This window comes from Parasteatoda tepidariorum, chromosome 6, assembly GCF_982258835.1.
Source record: "Parasteatoda tepidariorum strain Cologne lab strain chromosome 6, Ptep-v5.0, whole genome shotgun sequence".
In the NCBI taxonomy this organism is placed as follows: Eukaryota; Metazoa; Arthropoda; class Arachnida; order Araneae; family Theridiidae; genus Parasteatoda; species Parasteatoda tepidariorum.
Window position 1 is genome coordinate 22,621,104 of NC_141760.1, and position 25,398 is coordinate 22,646,501.

Below are 25,398 nucleotides of genomic sequence, written 5' to 3' on the forward strand. Positions count from 1 at the left end.
CACAACATATATTAGGCGTTTAATCCTGAAAACTCAGGCTTTTGAGACGAGCAGTAAATGTTTCAAGCAAGCAATTTTTTTTATTTTAAAACAAAATAAAAAACAGATTACTCCAAAAAATTTTGATCTAAAGATTGGATCGCACACGATACAATCTTTATGATTCTAGAAGCAAACTTCATAGATAATTTAATTAAGCGCTACTGACGATATACAAGTTATGAAATCACATGAAAACATTTCTTTTTTCTGGAAAAGCACACCTTTTTTTTACGACGCATTCAGATTGTTGATTCAAATCATAAGGACTATCCACATAGTCTGATTTCTAAATAATTTGCCTAGTAGAGCGCTCGAGTTTCAGACTTTTAATTTAACATTTTGCTTATATTTCCATCACTCTAGAACTTATTAAGCGAATCAGAAAAAACATTTGTACAGAATTCAAAAAAAAGAAAAAAAAATTGTTTGTACAAAAGTAATTTTTAATAATTATTGAATTATATAAAAATTGAAACTCTTTTGAATTATAAAGCAAACAAATTTTTACATTGCAATTTTTAGATGACGTTTTACATTGCAAGATGATTCCTTTTTTAATCAGAGTCCTTTTTAAAAATCCCAGAAGAATGTTTTACTAATTTCCAATTACTCATGAAATTTTGTTGACATTCAAATCAGCATAGCTTGAGTGGAAATTTAATATTTCCGTATCTGCGCTGCTTAAAACTGCCATTTGAAGTGCTAAAAGCTTACTATGTTTTAAATTTTTTTTCTTCTTTTTTTAAATTTTATTTTCAAAATTTCGCACAGCGTTTTATTATCATTTATAACTATTTCGTTTTATAACATTTATAACTTATTACCATTTATAACTAACTATTTATAACTATTATATCATTTATAACTATTTCGAAACGTTCATTAGATTGCGTTAGATTAGATTGCAGCGTCAAATTAAACATGATTGGAGAATTATTCTAATTTTTGCCAATTTTTGGATGATGTGAAAACAGAGCACGGTTTTATTTTTTAAAGTAAAACCTGAAAAAGAGCTGTTTAAATACTGCATGCACTACGTTGGCACAATGAGACAGGGTCAGTAATTACCACAAAAATAAGTAAATTACTAAGCGTTCGATAATTTTACCTCGGCCTGCAGAGGGTAAGAGTGACGTTGATGGTTTATATTTTAGGTTGTTTCGATTTATTAATTCTAATTGTATTTAAACAATTGTAAATTGTTCTTTAAAATGAAATACAATTACATGCGGGGCCTTAGGTGATGTCACTCCGCTCCCGGTTAACCTCTCACTCATAGAAACAATCCCGTAACCGGAGGAACATGGGACAACCCTAATCTCACAAACCCGGGACACACCACAATCCACCAGAAATACACCACAGTAAATAAAATGGAAATAATTGAATGTTCCTCGGGCGGATCTACAACATTTGATCTATGGACTGGTTCGCCACCCGAGAGTTGGAGAGCACTGCCTTATATGTAGGAAATTCCCAACAGCAGATGGTGTTGCCCTCCTTTTTTTTCACTTTTACTTTGATTAATACTGTATTAATCTAAATTTAGAATTTAAGTGATTTGAAAAAAGTAACTTTTCATAAATCATAATTTACGTTTAATTTGTTTTATAAAATTTGAGCAGAATAGTCCTTTGGAAAATTTTGTGTTTTCCTTCGATGGTCGATTGACCTCTAAAACTTCCACAAGGATTTTTTTAAGCTTTTTCTTGCCCTGCATTTAATTGACGATCGTAATGGGCTGCAGGTAACAAATAGCATAACTCCTTACCTATGACAACACAACACATAGCAAGCTTTCATCATTAGCGCGTGGATAGTCATAGAAAGAAGTATGTTACTTTCCATCTAGATTTTCAAATCGATTGAAAAAAAAAATTTCAAGCTGGGAAGCTATATGGAATTTAACACTGCAAACGTAGTGCTTAATTTTAACATCATGGAAACTTTAAAATATACTTTTGATGATCTAAATCAGAAAAATTAGATGGATAGGGAAATATCGCCTCATTCATCAAAACAGAGGAGGAATGGGAAAGAAGGAGGCTCTAAACATGGAACCGGTCTTCTCCCTAGGTAGCGTATTCGAGTGTTGTGATCGCAAATGGCAAACAGGAAACTTTCTAAATTTAATTTTAAATATTTTTGTTACAACTCTTTCCCTTAAAAAAAATGAAAATAAGGATTTTTTAGCGTCTTACGAGAGTATTGTTCACACCTCTCCGTCCCCTTGTCCTTGTAAGTATTAATGAGCAAATCACAAACCCCTTATATGCTTCCGTAACACCATTTGAACGGCCTTAAATGAAATATTTAGCAAACTTTCGTGGACAGCGAAACAGTTTTGTCTTTGTAAATAGATAGATTTCATGAAAACCATTCTCGATGAACTGCCGCTTGCCACCACGACTAATTAATTGTACAGCCACAAATTGAGCGCAACGAATTGTCGCCAAGACCAATTGACACGGAACCTAAAGTTCTGAATTGGAGGGAAACTATAGCTAAAATATATGATAACACGTGGTTTATCTCCATATGTTGCTCAAACCTGCTTCCGAATATTTAATTCTAAGTTAATGAGTTAAGAAAAGTATTATTTTGTCCTTTTTTTTAAATAAATAAATAAATATGAGTAATAAATAAATATGAAATAAAAATAAATAAATCAACAGAGCTTAGAAAAAAATTTTGATCCCGAGTATGCTTACAATTTTATTAAAGACATTGGTTTTATTAAAGGCAAAACACAACTTAAATCGATTTAAGTTGAAAAAAAAAATTACCTCTTAAAATTTTTAATTCTTTCAATTTGTGAAAATTTGAAATCTATATTTAAAATAATAAAAAAATTATAAAAATGAAAATAAAATAATTGTCTAAAGATGAGTTATTATTATTAGTTCAACAATTTAAAAAAAAAAAGTGTACTTGAAACTTCTTTCGCGGTAAATAAATATTGTTTGTAACAGTCACGTAAAACTTTAAAAAAAGTGAAGTTAATATTCAACAAGAAGAAAATCAACATAATTTATTATAATTTTTTGTTCTTAAATCTTTCTTCTCCTAATATAAATTACAATAACAAAATATTAAAATGTTTTTGTTTAAGCATATTAGTTCTCGATTCTGTATAAATTAAATATTACATTAACTTTTTAAAAAAATGCTTATTGTCTTCCTGTTATATGTTAATTATGAAAACGTTACGCGTTGTCTTTGTGTTAGTAAAATTAAACAGATGGAAGAGCAGTAAATTACAGAAAGAAATATTTAGACGATTGCTTGCCAAATAATGCAACCCTTTCAATTGCATTACGTTTCAGCCAATGAGCACGTAGCTAGTCGGGGCTGAAAGAACTGTCTGTATTAAATGGTAGTATTTCATGAATTTTTTTTTCTTTCATTATAGAACTAAATATACTGAATATATAAAGATCTAAAATGGCAAAAATATTTTTACAGCTATGGGGTGTTTTTATCGAGCAAATAATGCAAAATCACTAAGTGTTATTTTTAAAACTTTTTTCTTTATCTGTAACTATGTTTGTGTTTACGATGCGGCACATTTAAGAAATTTTGTTTACTAACAGTTTCATGATGTGTTAAAGTGACAGAACTGTATGTAGAAATTTCATTAATTATGTTAATTCATATGGAACTCATTTAATAGTTTTAAGGCTGTTTACTTTTTTTCGTCACGAATTTCCTAGTAAATAAAAACGAAAGAAAGGAGTGGATACTCTAGTGTAATTAAGACTTTTTTAAACTTAGGGCAGAATTCAATCTTGATGAATTTTAAGTTCACAATCTGAAGTTTATAATTTTCTTGTTCAAATCTATTTTACTGGCCATTAACATCTAAGCTACGACAGAATTTCTTACTTATTTATTATTCTTTTTACTAATATAAGTCAAAATACTTTGATCTTTTCTCTAATAGATATGATAATTTCAAGCTTTCCATAAGTATGGAAAGCTTGAAATTATCATATCTATAACAACATAGTACTATATAACAACATAGTACTATGTTGTTTCTTTTTTTAAACATTTACAGTTGCAGGGGTCTGTCTAGGCTTTTCCGAGAGGTACCTATTTTGTGAAAATTTAGACATATTTTGTGAAAATTTAGACATAATTTGTGAAAAATTAAAAATTATATTTAAAAATCCAACACAAAAATATGGCAAGAATATGGATTTATCATTCCTTAAGGAATACAAAAATAAAATTTTAAGAAAAAGTATTTTGTGAAACTACCGTTTTTCCTAAAATTAAATTTGTGAAACTACCGTTTTTCGTAAAGTTGAATTTGTGAAGGTACCGCTAAAGGGTAGTAAATTCGGTCTGGACAGACCCCTGAGTTGTGTCCATTTATTCCTCTTATTAATTTAGTTGACTTTACGATTCGTGTAATTTAAGATGCAATTTCCTTAGTCTTAAACCATAGGCCCTGTGGCAGAATTTTTTTAAGCTTTCTGGGATAAACCTCTCTAGCACTAATATATCTTTCTGCAAGATGCTTTTAATAATACCTAGCAAATAAACATGTTACTTACTAATGTTAACGTAACAAAAACGTTGTGTTTACAAAAAAACCCCTATTTGAATAAAATAAAATTGTATATAATTTTTAAATTAATACGTAATAGTTTTTTTATTCTAATATCATGGGCGAGATTCTCACATTTTACTAAACAAGAAAGCACACTATTTATTTCCATTTTCGCATCTTGTAAATCATCACATCAAAAAATAAGTCGCATAATCCGTAGCAGTGACTACCGAAAAAAGGTCGACGTCGAAATCATGCGAATTAAATAAACCGCATAGATTAACGAGAATATTGGCGCAAAACGACCGTGCCAAATAATTATTTCTTGAATCCACAATTCGAATTTTGCGTGCCGTAATAATATCGGTAAATTTCAAAAATTCACAATATAAATAACATCAAAAATGTTGTGACAAACTTTAAGGAAATATATGGCATACTAGGATTGAGAAACTTATAGCAACAGGGACACATGACCTGAAATGTCATTATTGGCCAATAGGTGGTGCTCTGCATTCCATTACTGCTTGTTTTCACTTTGAAGCAATGCATGGTTGCCTTTAGGCAGAGGTCTAACTAGGGTGCACTGTATCAGGGGTCAAGCTCTGTACCTTAAAATATGAACTAGAACTAAAAAAGGGCTTTTCCGAATCATTTTTAAGTTTTAGATAACGGACAAATTTAAATCAACCACATTTGGTATTTTACTTTGAATAAGATTTTGCTACTTTACATAATGATTTTAAAGTGACTTCATTGACTCTGTTCATTTGAATTTTCATTTGATTCGGTTTAAATATAATAGTGTATGTTACTATTGTAGTTTCTATTACACTTTGATGTTTTTGATTGTGTTATTGTTTTGTATGCGTGTCCAGTGAGCCTGCCCTTTCAAGAAAACTTTAACATCCACGCTTTTGGTCATGTGTTACTATACAATTTTCAATTTTTATGAAGTTTCCTACCTCTCCTAAAAGTTTGTGGCAACATTTTATAAGCATATATTCTTTGAATAAAATTATATGAGTAATCTCTTAATTAAATACGCATAAAACAATTTTAATTCATAATATCTAATAAATGTTTTGTTTTGTTAATACTTGTCAGTCAACTGTTAATATTTTTGATACTCTCTGTATTATAATTGTAATGCAGCACAGTTGTTTTTGAGATTTTTATTTTTGTGTGAGTCATTTTAGGACCGATCTGTTTGCACATGTTTTAAGTCAGCTCTGATGTTTTTTTATATGCTTAATGAATTATTTCGCATTTTAAATTAATTGTATAAATTTTTCTTGTTCCTTAGAAATGGACCATGGATGATTATTATTACGACCCAGAATTGGCTGGAGATGATCTTTATGACGATATTTATGAAGACTACAGTGATCTGTTTTATGATTCAGTCGATTACACGTTAAAGGAACTCTGGAAGGATTGTTTAGTTCCCACATTATACGATGGTTTCAACTCTTGTGCTAAACTACTGTTTTTCTGTTCCATTCTAAAATTGACTCTTTCGTTAGGTAAAATATTAAGATTCTATTTAAAAATGTTTTTGAGCATTTGATTCTATATCTTGCATTCATTAAAAGGAATATTTATTAATTAAGTAATAAGTTTTTAAAAAAAGTTTTTTTTTTAAAAAAAGTTTTTTTTTTAAAAAACTAATTTGTCTTTTTATTACTGAAAGTTATATATTTTCAGAGTTTAGATAAGTGATTTATTGGTTTGTAACCTTTAAAACAAGGCTTGGAGCATAAGAAAACAATTCTTATTAGTTTTCATATATATATATATAGTTGTAGCTCATTTACATCGCGCTAGAGCTGCACAGTGGGCTATTGGCAACGGTCTAGAAAACATCTCCGGGGATGATCCAAAGACATATCATCACAATTTTGAACCTCTGCAGAGTGGAATCCACCCCCGCTGTGGTAGCAGACGACCTGCACCCGGAATCGAACGCTTTATGGTAGAACAGTTTAACGAGAACCAATACCGCACACCCTCGGTCCTGAAAAATTTGTGTTAAATTGTGAAAAATTGTTTGACAAAAAATTTGTAAAGACCTCTACAAATCCTTATCTCTTCAGAACTCTGCATTCGTTTATGTTGTGAATATGTGTCTCAGTCCTTGGACCAAACCCCATTCACTGAACAAATTCCTCCAAGCCACTAACTGCCTCTGATTTTTCTCTTATAACTTTCGCCACTTCTGTTGGCGTCATGAAAAGATGGATCAATGAATAAAATTTAGCATTTATAAAAATGATCCCAACAGATATAATTATGTGTAAAAACAAGTTTAACAATTATCACTGATTAATTTATTTTAAATAAGTAAACAATTAAGTTTTTTTTTTGAAAGTTGGCATTTAATTTTATATCATAAATATTACACTGCTTTAAAAGATGAGTAGAGGTTTGTTTGTTTGAGATGCTTGTTTTTTCAAAAAAATTTTTTTTCTTTCTAATTTAACTTCCAACTTTGAAACTAAATCAGTGATAGTATCATCTTCAGTGCACTGTGACTGCAACATAAAGTTGCATCCTCAAAAAAAAAAGAGCTCTCTAATTAAGAGCCTCTCACAAATATTTTGAATATATATTTTGAATATATTTTGAATATATATTTCAATCTACTTATTTGTTTATTTAAAATTTTGTTTTGATGTTTTTTTGTGTTTCCTTATTTTACTTTTTCCGCATTTGATGCACATGTTTGCCAGGTCACTGGGAGAGATTTTAATGGTCTCTCATAAAGATTTTCTTCAACACGAAGTCTAGGAAAAAATTCCAGGTCACTCAAAAGTGGTCATGAATAGAGGTGTTCTTTCCTGGAGGTTTCCCTATATTATTAAATGATCTGAATAGGTTTTTATTTTATTTTCTATACACATTATTTTTTTCAATAATGCTTTCTTTTTAAAAATAAGAATTGATGCTATTGTTATCTTTTTTTATTTATTATTTATTTTTTTGCTAATATATAGATATTTTGATCCATAGATTTCCTACCTCATCATACATTTCACCTGCAATCATCCTTTCTTGGTGTATGTTGCCTGTATAGTTTCTTTGGAAGAAATTGTCTTTACATTTTTATATTTGCTGCAGTAGGATATGTTATATTGCTTCTGACCCATCGCATTTTGAAGCAATATCAAGGAATTATCTGTGCAATAGTTTGTTTTCTTTTCTTAGCAACATGGTAAGTTTTAATTTTATATGTGATCTCTTTTTTACATAGTTTATTTGTTAAAAAAATGGTTAATGATGTTTCTTTTTTTTAGTGAGTTGTTTTTTGCTGATAAGAAACTTTGGCATCGTATCAGGGGTGAGGGATTTCATTCTATTTTTTTAAAAAAAATACTTATATGAATGAATTTATTTTCCTCTTAATTCTTTAAGTTTTGTCAATGATTTCAACTATTATATTTAATAAAAATTAGTTCTGTATTTGCAGGATAACCAAAAGTATTATTTATAATTTTGACAGTCAATAACAGTTATTAAAATAGATAAGATATCATACGAGTGTGGGTCTTTAGTTAATAACAAATTATTACAGTTATTATTTTAGCAAGTGAAGTATCATTGAGGTTTGTTTGTAATATGTCTTTTAAAGTATTTATGTCATAATTTTTGTAGATGGTAATCTTTAAAAAAATGTACACTCAATATTGCGACCACTAATTTGATAGCTGGTCAAGTGAAGCATTTCGATCATATGAAAATAAAGTATTAATTACTGTTTTCTTAAACATGAAAAGTGATTTTGGGACACAGACCTACAACGCTCTATTCTGCGTTTCTTTTGTTGCAGTTTGAGAAATGAAAGAATTTCTATTGATCATTTCTGGGTTCAATTGTCTATTTTAAGCTTTAATAATATCAAAATATTTTTTGTGTTTGAAATGTATTCGCCAAACATATTAGCTATCCTATTTATTTTAAATGGTATTGTAAATCAAAGTTAGTAAGATCATTCTTCTTGACCTTTATCTTTTTTTTTTGTATGATTATTTTGTAGTTAGATCTATTTCTGGTTAATTTTAAAAAATTCTGATAAAACTGTGTGTTCTCTTTTCTTTTAATTTGCTAAGAAATATCTATATTATTGAAATTTTATCTATAGTACTAAAATCTCTTATTATTAAAATTTCAGGTTGCCAAATGCTCTTGTCTATGAAACTAATTTCTCTCGCTTTTGATACAAATTATATTGATAAAACATTACCTCCTGTTATCTCATCTTGTGGCTATTTACTACATCCTGGAACTGTGATATTCGGACCTTGGATTAGTTACTCATCATATTCAAACAGTAAAATAGACTCAAAATTTGTGAGTTAAATCTGTATTTTTTAAAATTTACTAATAACATTTTAAATTTTTTTAAAGTTTATTTAAGAGAATGGCTGATGTCTAATTTAAACTTATTTTATACACTATGCAATTTTTTTTTAGTGAAAAAAAAAAATTATTTTATGCAAAATGTTCAATGTTTTCCTTTATATTAGCCATTCCCAACAAAAGCATGCACATGGACTTGGGGAAGATAATGCTTGTCATGGCAAGTTCAAATCTTGCTAAAAAGTTAAAAAATATGTAGTCAAGTTAAATTCAACATAAGTAAATTCAGAATATCTGTTTAAATGTCAGCCTTGAGTTTTTAAAATATAATGTAAAATTTTAAAATATATGAGGTTGTTGGAATTGTATGTAGTGTTGTTACAAATGTGTAGGATATGTAGTATTTCTATCTACACACATTATATTAAAACTTTATTTATGGAATTCTTGAATCCCACACTCTGCAATGAGTTTTTCTTCTTCCTTATATGCTGAGTTGTTCAAAAAATTATCTTCACTCCCATCCAATTCAAAATTCCACATTTTTAAAAAATATATTACAATAAAAATTTAATTCACTGGCATAATTTGATTTATGACATCTATACGAATAAGAGATTTATAGACTTAACGACATTGGTCCACTTATACCTCCAACGTTCCAAAAATGTGCTCTCTCGTAATCAAAAATAGGGGGCGACAGTGAGATATTTTTTCTTCTTCTTTGTCAGCTCAACAGCCCCTTGCAGGCCTTGGCTGCCTCAACAGCTGACAAATGCCAGCTCCTCCATGGCAACTCCTTTCCAATTTCTAATCTTTAAGGTTCTCAGGTCATTTTCGATGTCATTGAGCCATCTAGTAGGGGCTCTACCTCTGAGACGTGACCTTTTTTGGGGTTCTTAAAGACGAGGGTCCGAATGGCTCGATTTTCAGGATTTCTCAGTGTATGGCACAGCCTATTACCGCCATCTCAGCCTATTGCTGCAGATTTTTGTTTAATTTGGGGCTGCTTATAGAGTCGGTAGAGCTCGAAGCTATATTTGATTCGCCAACATCCCCTTTCTTGAATTGTGCCAAAGATGGCTCAGGATCTTTCTTTCAGAGGTGTCCAGTGATATATCTGAATTTAGGGTCTGAGTTTCGCTTCCATAAAAGCAGTACAGGAAGTATGAGTGTCTTATAGAGTTTTTACTTTGTTTTTCGTTTGAGAAGGTTTGATCTTAATTGTCTCCTCAGTCCAAAGAAACACTTATTAGCCATTCGGACTCTATTATTGATTTCTCCTCTAAGTGTGTTTTGATCGTTAACAGCAGTGCCAAGGTATTTGAATTTATTAACATTTACAAGGGAGTGAGATATTTAGCTTGTATAAATAATTAAATTTTTGTATATGTTTAGTGTTTATTTTTTTAACTCAATAAAAAAAAATATTTTTAGGACTTTTTATGGTTGTTAACAGTATGTCGAAGTTTGCTGTTTAGTTTTGGATTTTTAACCATATCCACCTGCTGGAGCTCTTGGATTTTATATTCAACAAGTTTTAAGTAAGTTAGTATTGTAGTTTAATGCATTTCCTGTATGCATTTTAAGAATAGTTTTTTCTTTGATGTTTATTTTTTTCTTAACCTAATAATACCTATTATTAATACCTATATTATTTATTAATACCTAAATAAAGTTTTTAACATTAAGTTTATATTTATTCTTTCACATTGTTATTATCACTAAAAGATGTTATATTTTTATGATTTATGTTATTTATGACCTTTTCACATATTTTCATTTAAGTTTCTTCCCTTATAATTTTTTTTTAATTTCAACTTGTTATATATTTAACTTTTTTGATGATTATTTTTTTAAAACTAAAACAGAACTATTTATCATTCCTTTTAATGGGGGTTTTTATAACTATTCCTGCAACAAAAGTTATGGTATAAATTACCACTATTATTTTATTTTTATCTTTACAATTGCAAAATTATTGTATTTTAAGGTCCTTCTTTGCGTGTATTTTAGTATTCTAGATCAATATACATAAAAAGAGATATAAAACTACTGCAGTATAAAACTATTATACATCCAGTCCTAACCTATGCATCCGAAATTTACACTCTACCAAAGAAAGGAGCTAACATTGCCATGTGTGAAAGAAAATTTCGCAAACTATTTTGGCGGAGTTAAAGAATCTGATTTCTATAGAAAAAGAACAAAAATAGAACTTCACAAAATTTTTAGGGAAACTGGTGTAATAATAACGTAATATGGTTTGTCGGACACATTTGCCCCTTAATTACATTTTCAAACACAAACCAATTGATGTCCGAAATTTTGATGGTTGATTTCCTTCATCATGGATTTTAAAACTAATAAAGTAATAAACTGGCAAATGTTTTAGAAAAGGCAATGCCCATCCTGGGCATCATGACAATGATGATATTGTATTATAGTATCCATTTTACTTTTTTGAAAGTTAACTCAAGGGAAAAAATGGAAACTATTATTTATTTTTAATTTTGCTACATATAGTATTATTCTAAACTTATGTATTGCAATAGCTGTTTTGTACTACTTTGTTATTAGTTGTGCATTTTTTTCTTGGTATAATATTTAATTTACTATTTTACTTAACTTAAATTTGTAAATTAATTATTCATTCACTCATAATTAGGACTGGACTATAAATCGATATATCACAACATATCGATTTAACGCCTGTATCGGCTGGCCGATACAACAACTTTCATTCCAGGCGATGCATCAGAAATCAGATTTAAGCCGTTGAGGAAAGAAGACGAACAATATAGCGATATACAATATAGCGATACAAGACACGCAAGGATCTCTTACGTTCTGATGCCAACTCGCGCTGGGGAAGACGATGTTCGTATCGTTATATTGAAACGGCCTTGGTTGATGAGCGGTAGAATCAGAATCAGTTTTGAGAACATATATCGTGATCTCGCATGTTCGTTTCCGCACTTCTTAGTTTTTTTTCTTTCTTTGTCGCGACTTGATATCGTTTCTTGTAGATTATTTTCAGTACGACTGACTTTGTGATCGCTGTTGTTACCGTGTTCTGAAAGTTATCTATTATTGAAAAGAATAAATAAAGAAGTGTTTCTTAATTAATTAGGTAAATTTTTTTTTGAAACAAAACTTTCTTTTTTATTTTTAAATGTAAAAATTAATTTTGATATTATATGTTTAAGTATTATTTTTTATTATTGAATTTATTGCAAACGGAAATCTAATTTAAGGTGCCCATAAAGAATTAAATTAAAAAGTAATTAAATTTGTTGGGCTATTTTTTACTTTATTTTAATTTATTCAAAACTGTTTGGATAAAATAATAATTTAATGGGTTTTTATTACTGATTTTAAATTTATAAATCTTTAGTTGTTTTCATTTTTATAAATAAAATTATAACAAAACTTATTTTTCCTCTTTTGGATTTGGACATAAGTCAACCAACTTTGTTTATTCAAAAAAATTAGTAATGTTTGCAATTGCAACTTCTTTTTTTAAAATCATTTAGCACTTCGTTTTATTAAAGAGTATAATCGTGTTTTTTAATTCTCTTTTTTATATTGTCAGTTGAATATAGTATCGAATATCATAATTCTTTTGTTTTTATTTTTAAGAAATTAAACCTTACTTTGTTTTTTCGTTTAGAATTCGGTAATTATTCAATTTAACTTTTTCATTTATGTGAAATAATAATGATAAAAAGTAGTGTTGTTTTAAAAGTGTTTTTTTTTGTTTAATTTATTTAGCACTTTGTTTTAAGCATACAAATAATTTTTAACGAACTTATTTTTTAAATTTTCTTTCTATATTGTTAGGTAAATATATTGATAAATTTCAATTTTATTTATTTTTTTATTATTTATTTTTAAACTAAGAAATCTTTAGTTATTTGCGCGATCATTTTTAGAAAATATAACATTGATATCTTTCTTAAGCGAAACATATACATCAAATTCATAAATTGATTTAAATCAATCTGAGTATGAAGTTTTGATAGAAATCCGACTTTCTGCGCTTTACAAGTAAATGAATTTCAAAAATACTATATCGCGATACATCGCTATATCGCGGTGCAAAACTGACGATGCATCACAATATAAAATTTCTTATATCGCCCAGTCCTACTCATAATTAATTATTCACTCATAATAACTCATTGTAACTTTACAAAACTCATTGTAAGAAAATGCATCCTTTTTTAAGTAAAAATATTGCATTATTTTTATGCTATTTATATTATTCTTTTATAATAATTATTTAATTTTGTCTAAATCATTACATGTTACTTGTATTTCTACCTATGAATTTTTTTTGCCCGAAGATTATTCTTTTGATAATTTTTCCTGTATTTAGAAAGGTATTTGTTTTATTGCCTTTAGCAGTCACTGTTAGATAAATCTATCTTTATAACAAGAAATATTATATATTAAATTATTATACACAGATATTTCTTTTAATGATTTTTTTTCTAGAAGGAAATGGAATGTTTTAATATCAGCTTTTGTATTTATTATAGCCATTTTTCAAACAAAAAGTTTTGCATATTATCGTAACATCTTTTTAAATTTATCTTCAAAACTTCCACTTATTTTTGTTGCAAATTCTTTTCTTGTTAAAGCGTCTGTTTCGTATTAGTTTGTTACTTAGTATTTAAAAAAAATTTTTTTGATAATTTTTTATTTAGGGGAAAATAAAACGGATTATTAATCTTTTTAAAATTTTTTTTTAAATTTTATTTATGCTGTCTAAAAACTTTTATTAGTTGAAGGGTTTTCTGCAATAACAAGTCAAATTTTTATTTCTCCTTTTTTTATTTTAATTTTTGATTGTTGACAGTTAGGCTGTTTCAATGAATGCAAGGAGATTAAATTATTCCTTTCCTGCTAAGTAGTATAAAGAAACACTACGTAAGCCCATTGAATTTCTAAATTTCGTTTGGCTCTCTCTAATATAAATCTGAACTTACATTGTTATTGCCTTAAGTCTTTCAATTGGTTTCTATCACATACCATTTTTTTTAATTACTGCTTATATATGCTTCTCTTTAACACTCTAAATAAAAACATCTGAAAAAATTTAATGCAGATTAATACAGATTCTTAATATTGATGTTTAAGGACAATATTATCATTGATTAAAATAAAAGAAATTGATTTAGAAGGAAATGTTGAGCTGCTAATAAATTTAGGCTATTTATTCAGATGGTAAAACTTATGTTCACTTTTTCATTTAGTGTATGTATCCTTATAATTATTATTTTACTTTTGCACTATGTAGATGTATATTTTCAATATTAACAAAAAATTCATTATTTTTTTTAAATTTCTGTTTGAAATATTGTTTAGATGGGTTGAAGCCTACAGAGATGCATTATCCTTCCGATCTAGCCATTATTTTGTTAGTTATTTATCTGAAGCAACTGCTACAACTTCTGGTTTACAGTAAATATCTACATATTTGTTTCTTTTTTTCTAAAATATTTACTGTTAACTATTATCATATATTGTATTTTTTTAATGAATATAGGTATAAATTTCATATTTCTCTTTCTCTTTTTGCCACGGGTTGAAATGCGGTCAATTTCTGGTTTTTCACAGATTCGAGTGGTGTGGTAACTCCAGATAAGCAATTTTACGCATTGTCTGTTAAATGACCAAGCATTATCAGCTGTTTCGGTTTCATTCTTGTAATGAAAATGCTTTCTTACTTACTTTTTTTTAAAACATTTTCTTCTTGTAAGAAAAATTACATAAAACTAAAAAAAAAGTTTGCACAATGCCTCATGGTCAAAATTTATAGACTAATCAAAATTTTTAATTAACAGGATCTATATCAGAATCTTGAACGGAAAAAATACCATAAACATAAAATTTGGTAATCATTGTAGTGTTGTGTTAACTTGCTGTTTCCTTCTAGAATGTGACGACAAGGCAGTTTGAATTTTTGGAGATAATCTAAAGTATGATGTAAAGGGAAATTACTGAGTTATTGTAAGAAATCTATTTAAAAGTGTATCGTGTTTAGTATGGGAAGAGGCCCGTGCTCTTTGCCGAAATGCAGAAGTAACAAGAATAAGGATCTTAATGTAAGGAAAGGTGAAAGTGCTCTTTTTCAGTGTGCAAAATATTCATACATTCAATGCAATGGAATTATATTGAGTGTCTGTTTTGCACTTTCCTTTATTTAGCGAATAGTAAATAAAGCAGTTTACATGGAAAGTTTTGTTATTATAAGGAATGTTATTAATTATAAGCTCAGATTTTAAAATTAAGAATGGTTTATTGATAACATCTCTCAAATTGATATGAATTGAAACTTCGATTATAAGTTTTGTTTTAACATCGGGTATTTTTTCAGTTATTTTTTGTTATATAATGTACATTTATTGTCAATTATTTTTATGAATCTTATAAATTATATCTTATTTGGCATTTGTAATTTTCTCTTACTATTTTTTTTAAAATAAATAAGCTTCCTTTTATGAGATGATTTTCTATCAAATATTTAAATAAACTTGAAATTAATGATTAATACTTACTGAAAATAAATGATTGTTTTAAACTTAATTTTATTGATCTTCTTCTATTAATTTTTAACTGTCTTTATTTTAGGGCTTCCACTGTTGCAGCTGCTTTTAACATTGAAGTTCCCCGTTCTTTAGTAGAGGTTGTTGTTTGGTGGAATGTACCAATGCATTTTTGGCTGAAAACATGTAAATATTAGTTATTCTTTAATACTGTCTCTATTCTTAATCTTGTGCTTTTATCTATATGAATATACACCAGCTTTAGAGATATATTTTCAGCTATATCTCTCTATCTAGTTCTAAAGATACTGGCAAAACTAAAATTTTTGCTTGCCTCTGTTTTCACAAAAAATCTGAATAATTTTTGGAATAGTAATAAATGTAATATGAAGATCATTTGTGGCTGTGAAAACCATAAGAGAACATTATCTTAATCATGAGAAAAAATTTAGCATAATTTAAAATAAAGGTTTAATTAATTCCAATAACAAATTAAATATATCGTTTTACTAATTAAAATAAATAAAACATTAGAAATGTTACCATATTTTTAAAGCTTAATTTCTAAATACAGCTTCTTTTCTTCACCAAAAGACCATAATTGCTGCCTTACTGTCAAACTCAGTTGATCATTCTAGTGAATTAAGTGTCCCATGGCCACTTAATGCACCATACTGCATTCAAAACATTTCTCGATGGTTTGAAAATGTTGTGTTGCGATTTATTTATTGCACGTAAATTCAAACTTCAAGAAAAATATTGTAGTTTGATTTAAAACATGTTATAATGCAAAACTTAATAGTTGTCCCTAAATATTTGGTCACCAATGGTGAGTAGCAGTTTCATGCCTTGCGCTAGACTAAAATTTATGTGCATTGTCTTTGTAAAACATATACATAGTCTTTGTTTTTTTTAAATGCAGTAGGATCCATCCGTATATCGGAAAATCGAAATAGTCAGATAATCCAGGCATCTTTTTTAAACATTATTTGTGAGTGTATAATTATTAAACTATGAAAAAACTATTCCAAACAATTATCAACTGAAATAAAATTCCTTACTGTTTTATATTTTAAATAACGATACAATGTGAAATCATTGACTTATTATTTCATATCTTTTGCTTACAAGAGATGGTCAAGCTGAAGGCTGAACTATATCACATGGCTATTAATATTCACTCAAATACTATAATATTATGGTTGATGGTGGCAACCAGTTGTTTTCACTAGTTTAATTTGAAATGAAAAAAATTCCAATAGTTTGCTATCAGTAACTGATTGATCATTGATCAATTTTCAATGATCAATCAATGATAAATTTTTAATAGGCACCTAAGTATATCAGCTTCATTTCAATTATTTTATTTATCGTTTTTTAATTAATAAAAATTTGAAATTATCGCCTCAGCAGTAATTAAATTAACTTTAATTGATGATAAATGGTCCAGAAATGAATCCGTAATAGGGTAATATCAGCTGTAATAATGATGAAATATGGGTCAATATGGCGGATAATCGGGGCTCTAATATAAATATTCATTATAAACTTTCAGTAATAAAAATATTTAACATGGAATTCAAAGTAATGGTGTAATTGAAATTAAGACAACAAACAAAATATTAGATTTTGAGTTATTGCAAAATGGCCATTATTTGTAATATCTCTTAAGTTTTTTTCTTTTTTTCTTTCCAAATCATCAACTTTTACAAAATATTTTATAAAAATTAGACTTAAATTTATGGAACCAATGCAGCCTTTGTTATAATTAGTACTGTTTAATATAATGATACTATAAATTCTTTATTCATTTGGTTTTCAGATTGTTCAATGCTTAGCTACTACCTGATTATTTTAAATCAGTTGTAGACATACATATTTCTTATTATTGTACTAATTTATGTAACACTAATATTATCTAAATGGTTATTGAACAGTTTAATATTGACCTTTCATTTCTTTATAAATTAGATGTGTTTAAAACTACCAAATCCTTGGGCAGTTTTGCTGCTGTTTTGTTTACATATGCTGCTAGCTCCCTACTTCATGTAAGTTTTTTTGTTTGTTTTATTAATTGCACTCTTGAACAATTACTAGTGGCGGATTGATTTTATTAGCTACCTTATAATCAAAGACTTTAACCTAGAAGGTAGATTACTGATAATTTCATAATTACAAGTTGCATTAATTACCCTAATTGCAAGTGTGTAATGACCTCAAAACCAATTAAAAAAAACTGTTGATATACTACTGAAAACAATTATTATTGTTCTTCAAATTATCAGTGAACACTATTAAAATGAAAAAAAGGTGTGAAACTTATAAGTTTATAATAATGTGTTAACTTGTTTAGCTTCATAACTACATAAAAAGTGTTGATAATATATGATTTACAAATAAAGGGGTCTAGTGTATTTTCACTAATTGAAGAGCCTTATCACAATACAGAGAACAAGAAAAGATGCAAAAAGTGAAAAGAAATTTTGAAATATTAATTTAGCTTGTGATAGCTTGATTATACTTTTTGATACTCAATAATTTAATTATGAATTAACTTCTTTTTAAATAATAATGCCCTTAAAATTTTTTTGAATAATTTTGTCAAAAGTAGCCCAATATTCAAACAACAATAATAATAAATCCTGGATAAGTGCTAAAATGTATTTTTATGCATAATTAAATATTTCTTTTATTTTAAATAAGCTGTAATTCAAAATAACTTTTCTAAATAATTGGCAAACTTATGTTGAATGACCTGAAAAGTTAAGAATTAGTGTCCTTTAGAGCAGTGGTTCCCAATTTTTTCAGCTTTGGAACCATAAATAATCAACCTTCTTTCGACAGAACCCTGAGTTTATAAATAAAGTTTATTAAGGTAACTGTAAACGTTCTAACCTATAAAAAACTTTTTAAAATATTTAATTAGAGGAATGAAGATTTTTCATAGCTTGTTCTTTAAATTAGGTTTTATTTGTGGCAATTAAATTTGCAGTCCTTGTTCTATATCTAGTCTAGTTATGAGTTTGTTTTTGATGTATATATTAGGATTTAATAAAATAAGCGGAATTATAGTTTGCTTTATGATGGAAACTGTCGTTAAAAATGGTTATTAGGGAAACATATTTCTTTATTGAAGAATTTTTTTTAATTTAAAAACCATGATAGGAAATACTAATACAATATTTTATTAATGCTTGTTCTTTTCATAATTTGTTTAAAATATTATGAGAAATATCATATTTTCTTTTAAAAACTGCCATTTCCAAGCTCATTGGCTTTTTACTTAAAATGATTTCATAGAGGTAACCGAAATATAAAAAAAATTATGAATTATAGATTTTATCTAAATGTAATCAGAGCTTTCAAAACTCATCATGGGTTACAGAAAGTACTAACAGGCGGAACCCCTTTAACAGTACCCTAGGGTTCTGCAGAACACCATTTGGGAGCTGCTGATTTAGAACAATTTTTGAGTTTATAATTTGGTGGAGATATTAATATTAATCGACATAATTTTTGAAAATTTAAAAGATTTTGGTTGTTAAATAAAACTTTAAGGATTTGTTTCTATACAATACTCCTATAAGTTGTATGATAAAACTTCTGATATTGCTGCTGTTTATTGAAAAAACTTATTTGATTTTACAGGGTTTAAATTTTCAGTTAGCTGCTGTTCTTCTTTCCTTGGGTTTTTACACATACATTGAACATGGTATGTTTATATATTTTAAGAGATTTATTCACATAAAGGTATTACATTTTTATACTCATTCCTTCTCTTGGAAAATGTCTTATGACTCATAGTTAAAAAGATTTAGTGACTTCATTAGTTTGAACTCCTTAACTGCAAGTAAAAAAAGGGCTAATCTTATGAAAGGGTTTTTCATACAAAAAAAGTTTCACTTTTTGTATCATGTTAACTACTTTTAATAGCTATGCCTACCTTTTATTAATGGTTTTAACTTAATAAATATTTACTAGTATGCATATTGGTTATTATTTTTCTTCAATATTTATTAGCGAATATATTTTTTATAGTGCTGAGGAAAAAACTCTCAGATATTTTCAGTGCTTGTATTCAAGCAAGAAATTGTAAGCCTGATTGTGACCATGTCTTTAAGCAGGTGAGTTTAAAAATGTTGGTTTACATTATTTTTATTTGATATTTATTTATTAGGATATATTTTGTTTTACTGAAATAAATGATTAAATCTCAGTTTTTTTCTTAAAAGGATCACCTGTACGTGAGAGTTACGAACGTTGCATTCGGACTTTTAGCTGTTTTCCACCTAGCATATTTAGGTGTTATGTTTGACAGCACATCCAATATCCAGGAAGAGGTAAAATTTAAATTTATTTTCCGTAAAAAAATATTTAATTTTTTTCCTTCTATTTATTTAGTAGTTGAGGATTTTTATTGTTTTTCTTTAAAAAGAAATATAATCTGTAACAATAATAGTCATAAGTACTGATAGAACTTTAATTATCTGAATTAATTTGAACCAAATTGCTTGTGTTTCTGTATAATGGAATAAATGTTTATATCTTGAGTTTTGTACTGTTCTTCTCATTTTATATTTGTTCATGATTAATTTTTTTGTGAAAATATTTCTTAAATTGTGTTCTCTAATTTTCTATTTTTTCCCCTTCAAATTTACATAATAGTTGAAAATTGTTATTCTTTTAAAGGAAACACAGTATGAAATAAAAGAAATGTTTTTAATGATGAAACTTTTGTTATCTGAATTGATTTGAACCAGATCCAGTTAAAATGCTTGAGTTTCTGGATAATTGAATAATTTCTTATCTCATAAATTCTGTACTGTTCTTTTGAATTCAGTAACTACTGCTCTACTGAGCCTTATAATTCAGATTATTGTGAAACCAGATTATTGGTATTCTTATAATTAGAGTTCTACTGTATAAACGAAGATAATTAGTTTTTAATTTCTCATTGCAAAGATCATTAAAAGGGATTTTTGTTTAGTTTAATTTCAGTTTGTAAAAATGGCAATTATCAATAGAAGAATTTTTCTTTGAATAATCTCAAGTGCTGAATCATACTGATGCAATCATTTTAGTTGATACTTCATATTAATTGATACTTCATATTAGTTGATACTTCATATTAGTTGATACTTCATATTAGTTGATACTTCATATTTTAATAGAGGTATTGATTTAGAGGAAAATGTAAGAACAAGGAAATATCATAACCATTTTCTACTGATATATTTTTTTTTACTTATGATTTTATTTTAAATTTTACTAATTATCTTTTTGTATTTTAAGTCTACCTATTTTAAAAAGGAAAGTAAATATATGTGAATAATGAAATAAATGTGAATAATAAATGAAATGCTATAAGTTATATATTTTGACTTCATTATAATTTTTCCATACATTTAGAATAAAATTTTTACTTACATTTTATCCTAATTATTTTTTGTTTTGGTTAAAAGATTTTTGTTTATAACTGTCTGCATTGTATATATATATTATTTTTTCAGGGCTATAACATGGCTCACACATTACAAAAGTGGTCTGATTTGAACTATGCGAGTCATTGGGTTGCTTTTTTTACTTATTTATTTTATTACCTAATTTAATGTTTATTTTTGTATGGCACAAAATTACTTTTTGATAAATGTATATCACCTGCATCTAAATGTATGTGATTGTGTTGTTGACAGTTTTAAGCTAAGCTGTTTGTATATATAGATATCGTTTGTATAGGTTTGTATTACGTTTTATATTTTTTCTTATGCATATATAATTTTGTTTTGATGCACAAACCCTGTTTTAATTCTCACATTGATTCATGTTTTTGTTAATACTTAGTTTTTGTAACTGTATGCAATCAGTTAATCTGAGCTTACACTGAAGCACCATAAGCAAAGTTTCTATTGATCTGACATGTATATTCTTGTCTTCCTTGCGTGGTATGTTATTTTTTAAGTATTTACGTAAAAATATTACATTTTCTTTAATCTTTAAATTTTCGCCTTGAGCTGAGTTATTTTCCCACTTGTTATCTTTTAAAACAGTTAATGGGTTAATATGCATGTGTTAAGTAGAGCTGTGAATTTCCCAGAAAGGAGAAGAAAAAAAATGGTTGCAAAATTAATATCAAACTTATTTTCAAGAGAAGTAAAATATTTATGACCATGTTAAATTGGTATTGTCTGTTCCCTTAATTGGAAAAAAGTAAATGCTAATGTGCTAAAAATGAATTGGTTTTACTACCAGTTTTTTCTCCCTTTTCTGAGAAATTTACAGCCTTAATTTAAATTACATGAGAAAAATTAATTACTTAGTATTATTAATTGTTTAGACTTATTAATTAGGAATTACGCAATAAAATTAATCATTGAATTTTTGAAAATAATATATTTAAGAATTATTTATATCTTAATCATTTGAATAAAATCAATGACATCATTTCAAATCATCATGAATAAAGCAATCTGAAGCGTTCCTGTAATAAGATTTTTACATATTTTGTAATTGAAGTTTTTGAAATTTTAACTTAATGGAATCAACAACTAAACTAAAAGTCATTGTGATGAAGCTTATATTGGTAAAAGTATTTGTACTGAAACTAATTTTTATAATGAGCTATGTAAATTGATGTAACTTAAGTTGTACATAGAAATATTTACCACAAGCAATATTGGAAATGTATTATATGGGACACAAAATCAAATCAAAAGTTGCTGCTGACTCTTTTTTCCGATGCAGGAACCAGAGCCAGTGGAGTTAACCGAAATTGTTAAAACCACTGCCAGTTAGAAAGAGCAGTTCTCCAGTATCAAATGTCAGACAACAGATGTTTCTTCTTAGTTCTCTTTTTGTGTGTAAACCGACATTTTAATAATTTTATTTAATCATTTGTAAGTAGTGTGTCTTATTTCATAACCTTCAAGACAGCATCCTAGTACATGAAAATCAGATGACTAGATCAAAAGCTTTTAAGGTGTTCTGTTTTTTTTATTTTTCCACTTTTATTTTTAATTAAAACATTGTTTTCAAAAACTAATTGGCATATATAAAGTAAATCCCTCAAACCATTAAAACTTCATTGTAATATATGAAAATCAGATCATTTTATCTAAAGTTTTGAAGGTATTCTGTTTATTTAATTTCCACACTATATTAATCAATACTCGAAAATAACACAAAGTTCTTCTTTGGAATAGTTTATTATTTTACACTTGAATCCATGTTCTTTATATAAATGTGGATTTATAAAAAATAGTCATGCATACACTATAGGGTTTCAATACACACAGTAAAGATACATAATCTATGTTGTGGACACACTCTTTATGATTTCATGATGCCTTTTATCCATGGTAGATAGTTTGGAATTTTGGTGTAGAAACCATATTTGTTGGCCTTTCCACAGCCTTCACCCCAGCTTACGATACCAAGCAAATACCATCTGTCTTCGTGTGACATTAAAAACGGGCCCCCACTATCTCCATGGCAAGCATCCCCTAATATCTCTTGAGCATATCCCGCACAAAACATGTTTCGGCTGACCTGCAAATAATAAGACACCTAGTTATTGTTGAGTTAACATTTAAAGATAATTTAATTGAGTTTTTATTGTTGCACAAAAAAAAAAAAAAAACATCTGTTATCCAAGGCACAATTTACTTAAATAGGGTCGCCTAGAATGAAATTAGTAGAAAAAAAAAGGCAAAGTTGGTTGATGGCTTAAAGAACTATATTATTAATCAAAGTATGCTCCTGTATTTTTGCTACATCTTTGCCATGTAAGCTGCTGGCAAGTCCATAGGGATAAATTCTGGTGGAGGTGAGGTAATGAATGCATATAAGGCCAGTTTTACATTATTCTCGAAATTAAATTGTTTTCCTAATAAATCATTTTTCAAATTTAAATAGTGGTGGTAGTTATTGGGGACTAGGTCCAGTGAGTACAAATGATCACAAAGAAGTTCTAATTCCTGTTGTTTTACCATAGCCATTTGAGCAGTGTGTGGTTTGGCAATGCCATACGATAAGACGGCGACAAGAGAAGATCTGTTAAATCAATCTATTTTGTTTGTATAATTTCATCGAGTTAGTTGCAGTACATGCCTGTTGTTACTGAGGAGCCAAGTTTTATACGATTATAATGGATCACATTTGCACTGAATCACAAAATACTCATCAGTTTTTACTTGTTGAATATTCTGTTTTGGAGAGTGTTTTGGTGATTCATCCTCGTTTAACCTATACTAAAGCCAACCAACACTAGAACCAAATACACTATTTATGTTTCGATGGTCTGCAATGCCTCAATTTCAAGTAAGAACTCATATCTCATAATAGTTAATTTCCTATCATTTCATTTTAAATAATATAAATTTTTTAAAAATGTTTTAGTGTTTCTTTAGAGCTTACAAAGATTTCTATATATAGCTTTTCAACAAAAAGAAGAAAGAAAAAAAAACGGTAAATTCAAATAAGCCAATGTCAAATAATGAGCTTTTAAATTTTCCTTATCCAACCTACAAATTTCATTCTTGATGACCTAATAACTTATATTTATAATGAGAGTAACTGAACCAATGGTCACAAGTGTAAACGGTGACAGAAATCGCAAAAATAAACTACTTGAGAGAATACATTACGTCATACGCCATAAATTTTTCGGTTTTTGTTTTTTCCTATTTAAACAAATGTATGTAAATAAAACGTTTATTCTTTGTACTTTTTCTGACCTGAGCCTCCGAGTATTAATTGACACCACTTTGACCTATGAAATCATATATAAGAATTATTCTTGTCATTTTTTTCAGAAATTTGTGGTAGAAAAGTATTAACATATTTATTTTATAAAAATGTAAATAAACTGGACTGAAAAAGTAATTATAAAGAACTGTTAAAAAAAATTAGAATAAAATATTTTAAAATTGTTGCAAAATATTGTAAGTTGTATTGAATATTAGCCCTTTTAAGAGTCTTCCTGTTATCTGATTAACTCAGTTCTTGATTTGTTTTGAGAGGATTGAATAATCAGAATTGTAATGCATACTTATATTTTTTTCCTCATTTGTAGTTCAATTTTTTTAAATTTAATGGTTAATTCTATTCTATTGAATTATTGAACTGATATTAGAAGTTTCTTTAAACTAATGTTTATAACAAAGTGAATTTTTAAAATTTTTCTTAAATTTTATTTGTAAGTTTAGTATTTTTTGTAGAAAAATATTTTATTAAATGAATTTTTTTGTCAAAATGTAATTTTTTTTTTGTGCAAAAAAGAAAATTTTCTGCATTTTTATTGATTGGAGGTCTGTGAAAATTGTAGTTGTGTTAAAAATGTGTTAATTATCAAACATGTTTTTATTCAGTCGTATCCAAGTACTTATAAATGTTAATCTTTTATACTGTATTTGATAAAGTTGGACTTAAATATCGTTTTTACTTCATATTGTGATATTTTTCTTCTATGTGGCTTTTTAATCAAGTTTTTCAACTTTGTTGTTTGTTTTAAAAGTGTTTGAACTGTTGTATGTTTACTTGATGTTTTCTCACTGTTCTCTGTGGATAAGAGCTACTAAATATCTATTCAACTAGTTTTTTTGATGAATGGAAACATTATTTAATACCAAAAATTGTCATATTTAGAGCTTACTCTTAACTGCAGCTAGCTTCTCAAAAAATATTTCATGATAACTTATTTATTTGTGAATGTTTAAGACATCATTTGATAAATTTATTCTAAATTAATGTTTTAATTTCAAAAGTTGTACTAGATTAGGCTTAATAAATTAATTTATGTACATTTTATTATTATTATAAAGGATAATTTTAAGTCTTTAAAACTTGAGGAAGAATAGTTTGGTTTATTTTGTCTTATTATTAATCCTT

General features: G+C 27.5%; 2 protein-coding genes across 5 annotated transcripts in view; one reads left to right on the plus strand and one right to left on the minus strand.

The window, feature by feature from the left end:
- Positions 1–3,389: 3,389 nt before the first annotated feature.
- On the plus strand, positions 3,390–23,854 carry por (Protein-serine O-palmitoleoyltransferase por). 3 transcript variants are annotated; one of them, XM_087165539.1, is made up of 13 exons: positions 3,390–3,418; positions 5,907–6,126; positions 7,613–7,814; positions 7,897–7,940; positions 8,772–8,950; positions 10,397–10,503; positions 14,333–14,428; positions 15,599–15,699; positions 17,485–17,561; positions 19,162–19,225; positions 19,552–19,637; positions 19,746–19,853; positions 21,024–22,636. In XM_087165539.1, exons 1-13 carry the CDS (start codon positions 3,416–3,418, stop codon positions 21,120–21,122), a joined length of 1,386 nt encoding a protein of 461 aa, XP_087021665.1. In that variant the 5' UTR covers positions 3,390–3,415; the 3' UTR covers positions 21,123–22,636. The 3 variants fall into 3 exon arrangements, with proteins under 3 accessions (XP_087021665.1, XP_087021664.1, XP_087021663.1); XM_087165538.1 differs by lacking the exon at positions 3,390–3,418 and adding an exon at positions 3,447–3,663 and having other exon boundaries at positions 21,024–23,854; XM_087165537.1 differs by lacking the exon at positions 3,390–3,418 and adding an exon at positions 3,624–3,791.
- LOC107439355 (mannan-binding lectin serine protease 1) overlaps positions 22,703–25,398 on the minus strand; it is a 32,509-nt gene continuing 29,813 nt past the window's right edge. For both annotated transcript variants that reach the window (XM_087165536.1, XM_087165535.1), the window contains exon 14: positions 22,703–23,058. In XM_087165536.1, the coding sequence (XP_087021662.1) occupies positions 22,840–23,058 (219 nt within the window). In that variant the 3' untranslated portion in view covers positions 22,703–22,839. The remainder of the gene's footprint in view (positions 23,059–25,398) is intronic.